The sequence below is a fragment of the Mirounga angustirostris genome, unplaced genomic scaffold, assembly GCF_029215605.1.
Source record: "Mirounga angustirostris isolate CCGP_5_RB_7025 unplaced genomic scaffold, mMirAng1.0.hap1 SCAF_9, whole genome shotgun sequence".
Lineage (NCBI taxonomy): Eukaryota > Metazoa > Chordata > Mammalia > Carnivora > Phocidae > Mirounga > Mirounga angustirostris.
In genome coordinates, this window is record NW_026991717.1 from 49063942 (window position 1) to 49078513 (window position 14572).

At 37.1% G+C, this 14572-nt stretch overlaps 1 protein-coding gene across 5 annotated transcripts in view; it reads left to right on the top strand.

Moving 5' to 3' along the window:
* The window catches only part of NEDD4 (NEDD4 E3 ubiquitin protein ligase), a 121115-nt gene that overhangs the window by 3918 nt on the left and 102625 nt on the right, over nt 1-14572 (top strand). For all 5 annotated transcript variants that reach the window (XM_045900028.3, XM_064570440.1, XM_064570442.1 and 2 more), the window contains one exon: nt 11131-11204. In XM_045900028.3, coding sequence (XP_045755984.1) covers nt 11131-11204 — 74 coding nt within the window. Of the gene's footprint in view, nt 1-11130; nt 11205-14572 lie in introns of those variants that run through there.

Genomic DNA, 14572 nt, shown 5'->3' on the forward strand with positions numbered 1-14572 from the left:
AGCATCCTATTTTTCATGGGTTTCCATGGGACCAAAGAAGTGGATAAATAGAATTTATTTTGTAGCAGTTTACTTTTTAGTTGTTTTAAAACCAACAGAAAAGTTGGAAGTACAGTGCAAAGAACTCCAGATCCTCCTCACGCAGGTTCTCCTGCTGTTGACATTTCACCACAACTGCTCCATAATCCTTTTTGCCATTTTCATTAGTCTTTTTCTGTTCTTCTTTTAAAAGATTTATTTATTTATTTCAGAGAGAGAGAGAGAGAGAGAGAGCATGCATATACGAGCAGGGGGAGGGGTAGAGGCAGAGGGAGAGAGAGAATCTCAAGTGCATTCTGTGCTGAGTGCTGAGCCTGACACGGGACTTGATCTCATGACCCTGAGTTCGTGACCTGAGCCGAAATCAAGAGTCGGGCACTTAACTTACTGGGCCACCCAGGTGCCCCTCATTAGTCTTTTTCTAAACCATTTGAAGGCAGCTGCAGACCCAATGCCTGTCACCTCTAAATATTTTAGTGTGCATTTTCCTAAAATAAGAACACTTTTTAAAAAAGATTTTATTTATTTATGTGGGAGAGTAAAAGAGAGCATGAACAGGGTAAGGGACAGAGGGAGAAGCAGACAGAGAGTCTGATGGGGAACTCTGTCCCAGGACCCTGGGATCATGACCTGAGCCGAAGGCAGACGCTTAACGACCGAGCCACCCAGGCACCCCAACAAAAACACTTTCCTACATAACAGCTGTCCAGTCCTCTAAGCCAGAAAATCAGCACTGATGCAACCCTACCCTCCGCAGTGCAGAGCCCATCAATCTTTGCCGGGTGTTCTAATAATTTCTCTTTTTCCTTTCTGGTCCAAGAGCCCCCTTAGGAGCATAGGTTGCATGTACTTGTCATGGCTTTGCGGTCTATTCTAATCTGTATCAGTTCCTTGATAGACAGTACAGGCCGTACAACTTGTAGGATGTTCCCCAGCCTGGGTCTGTGTATTGCTTCCTCAGGGCCATGTCACAGTCATGCTTTTTTGGGAGGAATCATGGAGATGCTGCTGCATTCTTCTCGGTGTCTCCCATGAGGAGGGTGCGTGATATTGATTTGTCCCGTCACTGTCGGTGATAACCTTGCTCACTTGATCATTTTGGTGTCTGCCAGGTTTCTTTTAGTAATGTCATTTTTCCCCATGCATAACTGATTCGTATTTTGTGGGGACATCTTCAGAGTTTATGCCAGTAGCCTATCCTTCATTCATCAGATTTCCATCCAGTACTTTTAGCATTCATTGATGACTTCCACCTGAATCAGACACCACTATTTTTTTAATTTCCATCTTTATTAATTGGCATTCTGTGTAAGAAGAGCTTTCCCTTTCTCCTTCATTTATTTATTTATATCAGCATGGGTGTGTAGAATTCCACCTTGTTCAATGGGTTGTAATTATTTACTATCATTAAATATTTTGTTGCTCAAATGATCACAGTTTGGTCAGTGGAAACCCTTTCATGGGGGTTCCTAGTTCATTGTGACAAGTCCCCGTCCTTCTTTGAACCCTCCATGACTTTCTAGCAGAAGATGTTCCAGACTCCTCTTGTATTTTGCCTGGCCCACCACTGTCTGGAACCAGCCATTCCTCCTCGGAACCCTGGTGCCCGGAACACTCAGAACGCCTTTTAGAAGACAAGATCTGGGTGCTCAGTGTGCTCATTACTATTGAATGTCATTGCCCTTCAACCATTTCAGCAAACAGTTAAGAAATATGTGTGTGTATGTGTATGTACACACATAAATGTATACCTATTTCTCTATCAATCTGTATACATGTATTTAAAAATCATTAATTCATATCAGTTTCTCGAATTCAAATCTAATGCCTCAGGGTTCTTTCCAGCCATCATAAGTACTTTCTCTACCAGTAAAAATTCTGACTTTTATTATTCTCATTGTATTCACTTATGTGCCCAGTCTCTTTACTCATGTTTTTGGTGTCACTGATTTCCCCAGCATGCAGGCATCTCCTGTGTCTGCCACTTTCAGCTTTAGTAGGAGTATTGCTGTGGCACAGAGTCCCATGTGCCCCCTGCCAGTGGCCACCTACTGATGCATCTCTGTATGGTACCGTCCTTTTCCTCTAGTGCCCCAGGCTAGGGAGCATGCTGACCATGCACCTCCATGAGACTCCTCCTCCCCCCAAGCCCTGCCTGAGTTGGGCCTGACATTGACTCCTTTGCACCAGGAAGAGATTCGAAGGGACTGTACGTATATATATTTTTGTTTACAGTTAACTATTAGCAATTCCTCTATCATATAGGAATAGGATCTTGGAGCTGGAAGGCACCCGTAAATAAATCCTTTAGGGTAAACAGGGGTATAGAAAAATCAGATTTGACTAGGATAGACTTCTGGCTTTGTCACTGTCAGTGATCTAGCATAGTAGGTATTTGACATCTGTCAGAGCAGGATATTTACATCAGCTGATTCTCCCATTCCCTAAATGTGTCTGGTATTAAGAATATTCTATAGTTCCGAGAGAATGTAAGACTGCTGGTTTGAATTGCTAAACCCACTGCCTACTGAATTCTGTGGCCATCAGTGTTACTGACCTCTCTCTACTTAGTCTGGCTCCCTTGCTAATCCCTGTCAAAGTTAAGAGGATAAATGAATGGAGAAGACAGGAAGAAGAAATGCAGGGAGAAAGACACAGCCCAAACAGATGAAAAAAGGTTTTGATAAGATTTTTCTGAAGTCTTGAGGAATAAATGTCTGTAGTGCAACATCGTAACCCCATGGCCTGACCCAAACATTTGGCCGCCCCCCATATGAGATGTGCTATGCCAATGAATGTGACCAATCATGTCAGTGCATAAAGATGCTTTCATGAAAATATTCTCCTTTAAGGTAAAAGGGTCAGCCTGAATATAATCAGAGCTGCCTTTAATGAATGCCTGCTATATTCCCAGCACCAGGTCACATGTTCTCATACTTTAGTTGTAGTCATCGAAACAGTTTTGCAGAAGTAGATAGTGTTATCTCCATTTTCCAGATAAGGTATGTGAGATTGTGTTTTGCTCAAGGTCTTGGTCCTATTAGGTGGCAGATCTGGGCTTGAATCTCAGATTTCTTTAATGCCAAAGAGTTGGTCTTTTCACTGTCCTACAGCAAATAGTTGCCTCAATAGAAGAATTTAACAGAAGAGAGTCTTTCTCAGGAAGGTCACAAATGTAACATGTGCAGGATTAACTTGTAACCATTCTTATGTTCTTCCACATTTTCTGTCTTTTTTTGTTAATAGCTTTTAGGTGGACCTCTGAAGTACTTGAATTCTGTATTTGCTTAAATATTTGTTGAACAGTTACTGTGTGTAAGGCATTTGGATCAGGCCATGAGGTGATAATGATGAATGACAGACCTCACTGAATTTATAGCCTACAGGAAGAGAAGGACAGTAAATACATAATCAACACAAACATTTTATAAATGTGAAGGAAAAGGAAGGTGAGATAAAAGTATATAACAGGAAAGATGAATTCATCTTGTATGGTATGAAGGAGGGGAGAGAGTATGAAGAAAGGCTGAGGAAGTCACCTTTAATCTGAACCTAAGGATGAATGGGAGTTATCCAGGTGAAGAGTGGGGCAAAAAGCCTTCCAGGTAAACATAGCTAACTGCACGTGCAGAAGATAAGATGGAGAGGAACGTGAAGAAGACTAGAATGGTGGTGTCAGGAGATAAGTGTGGAGAGGAGAGACGAGCAGAGCCCAGGCAGGCAGGCGAGGGAAACTCAGCAAACACGTGTGGACACGTGCACACACACACACACATCATCATCACTAATATTTTTTTTTATAGTTACTGTTTGCTCCTCGGATATTTAACTTTTTCTCTACTTGTTATTCATTTCTTGTCACATCTCTGGCTTTCCATCTATGATCACTTTTTTCTGCCTGAAGTACATCCTGTAGAAGATTTTTTAGTGTTTGCTGGTAATAAACTTCCTCCGTTTTTGTTTTTGCCTGATAATGTCTTTATTTTTCTTTTCTTCTTTTTTTGTGGGGGGGAGGGGGAGTGGAGTAAAATTTGTAAACAGTGAAATGCAGGTTTTTAAATGTACACTTTGATGTACAGTGCTTTTCAACAACATGTGTAACACACAACTCAATTAAGATATAGAATATTTCCATTACTCCAGGGGTGCCTGGGTGGCTCAGTTGGTTAAGCGGCTGCCTTTGGCTCAGGTCCTGATCCCAGGATCCTGGGATCGAGCCCCACATGGGGCTACCTGCTCAGCGGAGAGCCTGCTTCTCCCTCTCCCTCTGCCTCTACCCTGCTCATGCTCACTCTCTCTCTCAAATAAATAAAATCTTAAAAAAAAAAAAAAAAGAATATTTCCATCACTCCAGAATGTCCCCTTGGGCCCTCTTTCAGTCAACTTCCCACTTCACTCTCCAGAGCCAACCTTTTATCACCATGCTTAGTTTGGCCTGTCCTGGAACTTCATATAAATGGGATCATACACTATGTATTCTTTTGTATCTGGCTCCTTTTGTCTAACGTAATGTTTTTCAGTCACCCATGTGGTTGTTTGTATAAGCAACTCATTCTTTTTATTGCTGAGTAGTATTCCATTGTATGAATATAGCAGATGTTTATCCATTCCCCTTTTGACAGACACTTCTATTGTTTCCAGGTTTTGGCTACTATGAATAAACCTACTGTGAACATTCATCTACAAGTCTTATGAAAACATCTTTTCCACAAATATAGGTTATGAGCTTGGAGTGTACATTTCCAGAGGCATTTCATGTATAAAGAAGCATATATGGTGCTATCACATTTAAGAGTAGTGTTAAAATGTGAAGTGATGATGAGCTGATCTTTTTTGGAGATTATATAGTTCTGATTGAATAAAGTTATAGTTTTCTAGAGGGGGAATAGTCCCACAACTGCATTAACTATAGCACTTCCCTTTCTTACCTTCATGCTCTTTGCCTGTGGGTCTCAACTTCAGTGTTCATTGGAATCACCTGGAGAGTTTGTTCAAACACAGGCTAGTGACCCCGCCACAGACTGTCTGATTCAGTAGATACGGGGCCTGAAAATGTGTTTCTGATAAATTCCCATGTGGTGCTCATACCACTGGTCCAGGGAATACACTTTGAGAACCACAGCTGGCCCTAAATCTAAGGAGTGTGAGTGTTCTAGTTTATCGTGGTTATTTCTGCCAAACACTGGGAAGGAGATTTGACCATGAAAGCAAATCTATAGTAGTCATATACTCCACCTTTACTGGGACAGTCCTCATTTCATGTATTTTCCAGTAAGGGTGATCTAGCATTTACATTTTTATAAAATGTTGCAAGTAAATTTACACACCAGAGGAACAAAACTGCTGGTAGTCCACAGGTTCAAATTTTTAGTTTTGAAAATACGGTCACCATAAATTATATAACATATGTTGCAAAAAAAGAGACAAAAATACATCCTTTCCACTCTAGTAGTTTTTAAAATAAATATGCTGTATTTATATTATTGCATTATGTGAATACAGTATCATTCACATCAGAACCCTTATGCCATGTTTATAACTATTGCACATTTTCTCACTTTAGTTTTCTATATACTTGTCACAAATTTGCAAACTGTCTGACAGAGCTTTAAAACTACTCAGTGTATCCATTCCCTTTTCTTCATTCTTGTTGGAGACAGCCTCTTGCTACATCACTTCCAGCTGAACTGCTCGAACTCTACACCTGCTGTGGAGCTGTCACCTGCAGGCTTCCATTTGCCATCCTGTGAGAATTCGCTTGATTTCTTTTCTGCATTGGAGCTACTGTTTCTTTAATCTCTTGTCTTCCTCTTTCCCAATTTATTCCCTCATTTGCTGACATACGTCCTCTATATAATGGGCAGGTACTATTGACTGGAGTGTTTCGAGATAGGGTTATCTGAACCTATCATTTCCCAGTGGGACTCTCATGTATAAATATTTATAATATTTGGTTCCTCTCCCCCCTTGCATCACTCAGTTTCCTCAGAGAGAAGTCTTCCAATCTTCTGTTTGGTGGCAATAGATCTGGCAGCCAGTGTTCTGGGCTCACTGTTTGTGTAGACTTTTCCTTGCTTTCCATAAAGTGCCTTATTCCTACTTTTGGCTACTTCAGAAAGCTTTGTGGTTAATCAAGAATTTGTCAGCCCCTGCTTTGTGCCAAGTATTCTGCTGGGTTCCACAGAGAATACAAAGATAATGAAAAGATAAACTTCTTGAACTTCAAAATCTCACAATTTTAATAGTGGAGAAAGACACATCGTTATCTCCTCAGATAAGAGACCATATGTGATAAGTGCTATAAAAATGGGCCTTTAACAGTGAAAGGGGAAAATTCGTTTCAACTATGAAGGCTTTTAGAAAAGATAGCATTTGGACTTTGAAGGAAGGACAAGCCTTTAAAAGAAAACTACACTTTAAAAAATTTATAAAAAGATTTTATTTATTTATTTGACAGAGAGTGAGAGAGAGCAAACAGCAGAGGGAGAGGGAGAAGAAGGCGTCCTGCTGAGCAGGGAGCCTGATGCAGGGCTCGATCCCAGGACCCTGGGAGCGTGACCTGAACCAAAGGCAGACACTTAACTGACTGAGCCACCCAGGCACCCTACAGTTTAAAATTTATGAAAAGTTTAAGAAGGAAAACAAAAACCTTTATCATCTCATTATTTTATTTTTTAAAAGATTTATTTATTTATTTGAGAGAGAGCAGGGGAGGGGCAGAGGGAGAGGGAGAGAGAATCCAGAGCAGACTCCCTGCTAAGTGCTGAGCCTGGTGCTGAGCTCCATCTCAGGACCCTGAGATCATGACCTGAGCCAAAACTGAGAGTCAGGTGCTCAACCGACAGAGCCAGCCAGGTGCCCCTATCATCTCATTATTTTATTTCATTTTTTAAAATAGTTATATCACTGTTGCATATTTCCTTCTAATATTTATCCATCAACATACAGTTTTACAGAGTTATCATAGAATAGATATCATTCTGCATCCTGATTTTTCTAGTTAACATGATAATTATTTTCTGTCTTTAAATAATATTAATACATTTTAAATGGCTGCTCAGATGATACAGGATTTTAACGATGAAGGGGTAGGGGATAAAGAAGACTATCCCAGGCACAGGGAACCCAACTTATGTAAAATCTCAGGGATAAGTAAACAGGGTATCTTTTTTATAAAGTAGACTGACTGGAGGTATGAGGGGGGAGTTAGGTATGGGAGGGAGGCAACAAAAGGGAGGGAGAATGATGAAGAGAGGAACAAAAATTCTTCCAAGACCTGTGAGAGATGGAAAGATCTAAGGCTCTGCATTTCCTGCTCCTGGATTTTGGGGGGTTGAGAGAAGATTAGGGAGCAGTTAGAAACTGTTTTTATGACTTGTGGAGAAATCTGAGGCCTGGAAAGCTGCTTTTAATTCCTGTAGCCTCCTGCATAGATAACGCATTACTATTTTGTTTTGCACTGTCATTGAGAAAATCACTTATCTTTGCCTAGGATTTGCAACTTTTCCATTTCACTTTCATAAATCAAGAAAGCTTTCTTAGGAGTGGAAGGGGTAAGTCTTAAGGTTTAAAGAAGAGCTCTGATCTATTTGGGGATAATGTCCCCATTTTGAATAAGGAGAAGATGTTTAATTTTCATTTCTTTTTCCCTCATTTGAGTACTATCCACATTTCTATTAACAGTACTTTGAATATCATGTTTCCAAAGTTATTGAAGAGTTCAGTCTCTTGTTGCAGCATTTATGTTCTTCGGTTTCAAAGATGCTGTGAGATATTATGATTTCTGCTTATGGTTGGGATTGCAAAGACTCGTTTTGGCAGTTTTCTAGCATTAATTTATAAAATGCACTTAAGTGAATGCAAATATGAAAATAAAGGGCATTTCTTATTTAATTTTATGACAGAATCTTAGATCAGTATAGCTTCACATCACTTAACCACAACACCCAAGATGACTAGTTCTGATATTTGCTGTAGGAAATGCAAGGAGAAGGTTTGAAAGTTAAGTGTGTTTGTGACTGTGAGTAATTTATCATTCCCTGGAATTTTTTAAATTAACACTTGTTACATTTTTCTCCAGGAGACTTCTGGGGGATAGTTTCAGTAGAGGTTCCACCAATATGGATTAACTTTCTAAGAGGGGTGTGGTAATTTCTTTCCTCAATTAAGTTTATATATAAATTATAAACACTTGTCTGTGTTTACAAAAGTTGGGATTATCAAATAACATTATTTGCTGATGGCACTTTTGATTACACTTTACCCCTTGAAAAACTTTGTATTTATTTATTAAGTCATCACAGAAAAGACTTCTAATTTTCAGAATTCAGTGTTGGAGATCCATACCCATCTAATAAAGTACAGCCATTTCCCAGTCAACCGGTAGATGAGAATTTGGCTGTTCAGACCAATAGAATACTCTAATGGGCCTATTTATTCAGTGGGACTTTTCCAGGAAGAAAGGGTGACTGCAAATCTCTTCTGATTTTTGGGAATAGAGTCCCTGCAGAAAACTGAAATTTCAGTTCACATATTTTCCTTTCTAATTTTTAATTCTATCTTTATTCTGATACCTGAGGATTTCCCTTCTTTCTTGCAAAATCAGCTATGTATTTAGTTTTATTTGGGGATATAGGAAACTTATATTTTACCTAGAATCTTTAGTAAGCATTTTTGTATTATCTGAATTTGTCATCTGAGTTTTGGAGCTAATAGAATATTTCCATGATCGTATTTATTCAGTGAAACTTCCAGGAATGAGGGTGGTTGTAAGCATTTAGAAGTAGGAGAAGATTGAAATAAATATTCCATGATATGTATATTTTCGCCTTCTCAGACCTGTGTTCACAAGGGAATATGACTACTTGCTGATGGAATGACTGTATAATAGACTCCATTAGGTTGCTATCTGTTGGGCTACATCTATTTCATGTTTGTTGATCTTCTAAATGCTTCTGTGAATATTGCTATGCGTATGTCCTTGAGTACATGAGTGAGAGTGTATCTAGGGGATAGACCTAAAAGTGGAATTTCCGGGTTATTGATTTAGAACTTTAGTAGATTTTCCAAATGTCTCTTCAAAATGATTCCTCAATTTATACTTCCTACCAACACCATATAAGAGTTTTCCCTGATTACTGGTGAGATTGAAAATCTTTTCATGTGTTTACTGTCCATTCTCTGTGATTTCTTGTATTATGTTGTATATATTTCACTTACTGGTTTTTAGGATTTTTTTTTGGATATTCTGGATAATCATAATTTGTCAATGGCACACATTTTAGATACTTCCTCTTTGTCTATCCCCTTGCCTTCTCATTTTGTTCATGGCATCTCTTCTCATACAAAAGGTATATAATTTTAATGTCAAATCTCACCACTTTTCCCATTAGAGTTTGTATTTTTAAAAATCCTTTCCTACCTCAGGGTCATGGCAGTATTCTAAAATTTCCTATGAAATTTTTAAAGTTTTCTTTTTTGCTTTTAAGACTTTAATGTATCTGAAATTTGTTTTTGTATAGAGTATAAGATAGTGATTAAATGTTATTATTTACTTCTATACTCATTTTTACTCTTCCCTATGAATTTTACAATTATTTGTTAAAATCCATGACAAAATCTGGGCGGGGGGAGTTGGAATTGTATTAAATTTATAGGTTACTTTGGAGAAAACAGACAATAATATGGAATATTTCCATCTGTGAACACAGTGAATTTCTTCATTTATTTAAGTCTTCTTTGTGTTCTTCAGTAAGTTATTATAATTTTATCCATAAAAGTTTTTTACATTTCTCATTAAGAGAAATGTTACTCTGTTACTCTGTGTCTGATAGTTTTGCTTAATTGGAAATTTTTAAAAATATACGTTCTGTTTTATAATATTTTCTTACTCACCTTTTAATTTTGAACTATTTAAAATCTACAGGACAGTTAAAATAGTAGTATAATGAACACCTATATACCCCTCAGCTAGAGCCACAAATTGGTAACATTTTACTTACTCCCTTTATTTACACACACACACACACACATACACATACACACACATTCAATTTTTTATTTGCTGAAACATTTAAGAAATATTGTACTTTTTCATACTTTATCCCTAAATATTTCTTTTTTTTTTAAGATCTTATTTATTTATTTGAGACAGAGAGAATGAGAGACAGAGAGCATGAGAGGGAGGAGGGTCAGAGGGAGAAGCAGACTCCCTGCCGAGCAGGGAGCCCGATGCGGGACTCGATCCCGGGACTCCAGGATCATGACCTGAGCCGAAGGCAGTCACTTAACCAACTGAGCCACCCAGGCGCCCATTATCCCTAAATATTTCAATATGTATCTCAAAAGATGCCTTATATAAAACCTTATAACAGTATTATGATATCCAGGAAATTTAATACTTGATTTGTTACAGTATCAATATATTATGGTTTTATTTAATGTATAATCTATTGAATGGGATTTTTAAAATAATGAGCATAGGGGAAAAAAGAGAGAGAGAGGCAAACCAAGAAACTGACTCTTAACTATAGAGAACAAACTGATGGTTACCAGAGGGGAGGTGGGCAGGGGGATGGGTTAAATAGGTGATGGGGTTTAAGGAGTACACTTGTGGTGAGCATCGGTTGTTTTATTAAAAGTTGAATCACTAAATTGTACACCTGAAACTAATATTATACTGTATGTTAACTAACTGGAATTTAAAACTTAAAAAAATAATTACCTTTCTAAACAGTTATTACAAATGATTATAAGCTCTTGATTTTGTGTTATTGTGTACATAGCAACAATGAAAACATTAGTACTAAGAATTTGGCTGTAGATTGTATTGGAAGCAATGATAAGTTCTTAATGTAATATTTAACTCTAGTTTTTTTGGCTTTTCTTCATAGATAATCAAGTTATCTAGAAATAACAATATAGTTTTTATTTTCTCTTATGTATCTTTTAATCAAATTAATTCTTGAAGAAGAGTCCTTCAAGTAATTTTAAAATCCTGATTACTTTATTTGATATGTATATATTTAAAGGTATGTGTCTTGGGTATGTTATAAAGTACATGAAAATAATATATAAATTTTTGTATTTTAGGAAAATTCACGAATTGTGAGGGTCAAAGTTATAGCTGGAATAGGCCTTGCCAAAAAGGATATCTTGGGAGCTAGGTAAGTATATTAAGTTGGGTTGTAATTTTATTTATTTATTTATTTAAAGATTTTATTTATTTATTTGACAGAGAGAGACACAGCGAGAGAGGAAACACAAGCAGGGGGAGTGGGAGAGGGAGAAGCAGGCTTCCCGCCAAGCAGGGAGCCCGATGCGGGGCTCGATCTCAGGACCCTGGGATCATGACCCGAGCTGAAGGCAGACGCTTAACGACTGAGCCACCCAGGCGCCCATGGGTTGTAATTTTAAACTGCCCTGGTTGATAATTTTTTCTAAACTTTGGTGAGATGAATAATTGAATAATATTATTGGTAAATTATTGTGCAAAGTGGAATGATTATATTTCCAATTGGTATTTCCAATAAATTCCTTGGTATCTACCACATGGCAAAGGTGGGGATTCTGGAAGGAATAAACCCAGAGAGTAGATTCCCAAACTCTGTCTATGGATATCTGCTGACCCTGAGTCACACATGTGATAGCAGATTCAAAGCAACTTAGCTAAAGACAAAAGATCTGAATAGAGATAAGAGTTACTGCCTAAGAAACATGGTTGTGGTTCTCGTCCAGAGAAGATAATTAATTAGATGATAAAATAAAACAAATAATCATCAGAGAAAAATTGCAGAATCCAGAGTCTCTACAACTTAATACTTAGAATGTCCAGGATATAATTCAAAATTATCTATAAAGAATCAGGAAAATGGAACACATTCTCAGTAGAAAAAAGAAAATATGTTCAAAAACATGTTTATACTTGATATTATAAGATTAGAAATCTCAAGAGCGAGATAGAAACCATAAAAAATGAAAATTCTAGAACTGAAAATTATAATATTTGAAATTAAAAGTCAGGTGGAATTAATAGCAGAATTCAGATGAAGAGGAAAACTTAATTGAACTTAAAATTAGATCAGTAGAAATTATTTCCTAATTAGCAAATGAGAGAAATGGGGCAACGGGGTGGCTCAGTCAGGTAAGTGTCCAACTCTTGGTCTCTGCTCAGGTCTCAGTCTCAGGGTGGGGAGTTCAAGCCATGCCTTGGGCTCCACACTGGGTATGGAGCCTATGGGAAAAAAAAGAGAGAGAGAGACAAAGATTGAAAAAAATTTTTTAAATGAACAGTGACTCAGGGACTTCTTAGATAATATCAGACAGTCTAACATACATGAAATTAAAGTCCTAGAAATAGAGGAGAGGGGGAAAAATGAGGTAAAACATTTTTTAAAGAAATAATGGCCAACTTTTAAAAATTTGATGAAAGATACAAATATATAGTATTCAAAAATCCCAAGCAGAATAACACTAAGAAGAACTACTGAGGCACATCATAGTCAAACTGTTGAAAGCCAAGTGTAAAGAAAAATCCTGACAGAAGAAAGAGAAGAAAATGACATATTACATACATGGGAACTACAATTCAATTAAGGGCTTTGTTCTCCAAAGAAACTATGGAGGCTAGAAGAAATTGGAACAATAGAATAATAATCATCAATCCAGAATTCTGTATTCAGTGAAAATATCCTTCAGGGTGATGACAAAATAATGACATTTTCAGGTAAAACTATGAGATTTTATTATTGGCAGACCTGCACTATAAGAAGAGGTAAAGGAAGTTCTTCCAGCTAAAAAATAATAGGTGGAAACTCAGATCCTCAAAAAAGAATAAGGAAATGGGAATATGAAAACCTTATAACACTTCTTGCAGGGTTTTTATTACATATGGATGGAATATATATAATACCTGTAGCATAAAGGATAGGGATGGGTATGGGTTATCATCACAAAAAGAACAACTATTTTTAGTTGCTGCCGAGGCATTTTACATTATGACAACCCTGCTCACACCCCAAGTTTGGACATTTAAATAAGGACCTGAGATTAGGATTCCTGCCGCAAGTTACTGCTATGCTTTTCCCAGGACACCCTTTTTAAAATAACCACTTAGAGTTAAGACCACAAAAAGTTAGTGACCTCTACCCCAACCACTTTATAAGTAATAGGTGCTTGCCACCCTGTTCTTCATCTCCTGCTCTCTCATGACCTGGTAACAGAGGACTGCCTTTCCTCTGTCTCATTGCTCCTTCCCATTTCCTCCCATTTCTGGGATCTGTAAGTAACAAATCTTGTGCTTTACTTCCTTTATGTGGGTATATTAAAAATGCCTTCAATCAAAATGACCCTGGGGTTTTCACTTCCACAGAGTGGGAGCTCAGATGCTGAGGGAGCTACCTGTCAACCACCCATGTGGGTGGTTTATTCCTCCTCACTCAGTAGATCCTAATCTGCAATTTCTTAATTTAATATATAGCTCCAGCTCCTCAAAAACAGTTATGGACCTGTTTACTCAACTAAATAAATGTTTATTAGAGTGGTACAATATTAAATGTAAGTGGAATAAAAAATTAAGGGTGTGTTTTGTAATATCTAGATAAACCACTAAAAGTAATGTAAAGAATTGTATATAAAAAACCAGCAGACATTTTTAAATGAAATTCCTGAAAAAATAATTAAATGAAAGCCCAGGAAAGGAAGAATAAATGATCTAAGTGATCGAGAAAAAGACAAAAAGGGGAAGGGGAAGAATAGAAAACCAATAATAAACTGGTAGACCTAAATCCAATCTTATCAATAATAGCATTAAACATTAATGGACTAAGGTAAATATGAGGCAGAGGTTGTTTGAATGGATTGAAAAACAAGACCCAATTACATGTTGTTTATAAAAGATATATTTAAAATATAAAGATACAGATAAGGTGAAATAAAATGGACCCAAAGAAATATGTCACATAGACAGTAAGCATAAAAAGACTGAAGTGGATTTATTAATATCTGATAAAATAGATTTCAACACCAGAAAATATTTGCAGACATGTCATAACAATGAAAGAGTAACCAGGAGGCCATAACAATCATAAATCACAAATAAATTATAAAACAATCATAAATATGTACCTATTAACAGAACTTGAAAATATATGAAGCAATGCTGGACAAAATTAAAAGGATAAATAAAAAATTCCACAATCCTAGTGGAGACATTAACGCCTCTCTCAGCAATAGATGAAACAACTAGATTAGAAAATCAACAAAAACAAATTTGAACAATATTATGAACAACTTCAAAATAAGGAACAAACACTATTTCTAACAACTATGCATATACACTATTTTCAAGTGGATGTAGTACATTCACCAGCATAGCCCATAAATGTATTATTTATTTCTGCATGACTATGATTACCATAAACTTAGCTTAAAAGAACAAACACTTATTATCTCAGTTTCTGTGGGTCAGAATCCTTGCATGATTTAGCTTTGAAGTCTGCTTCAGGATCTTACAGAACTGCAGTCAAGGTATTGG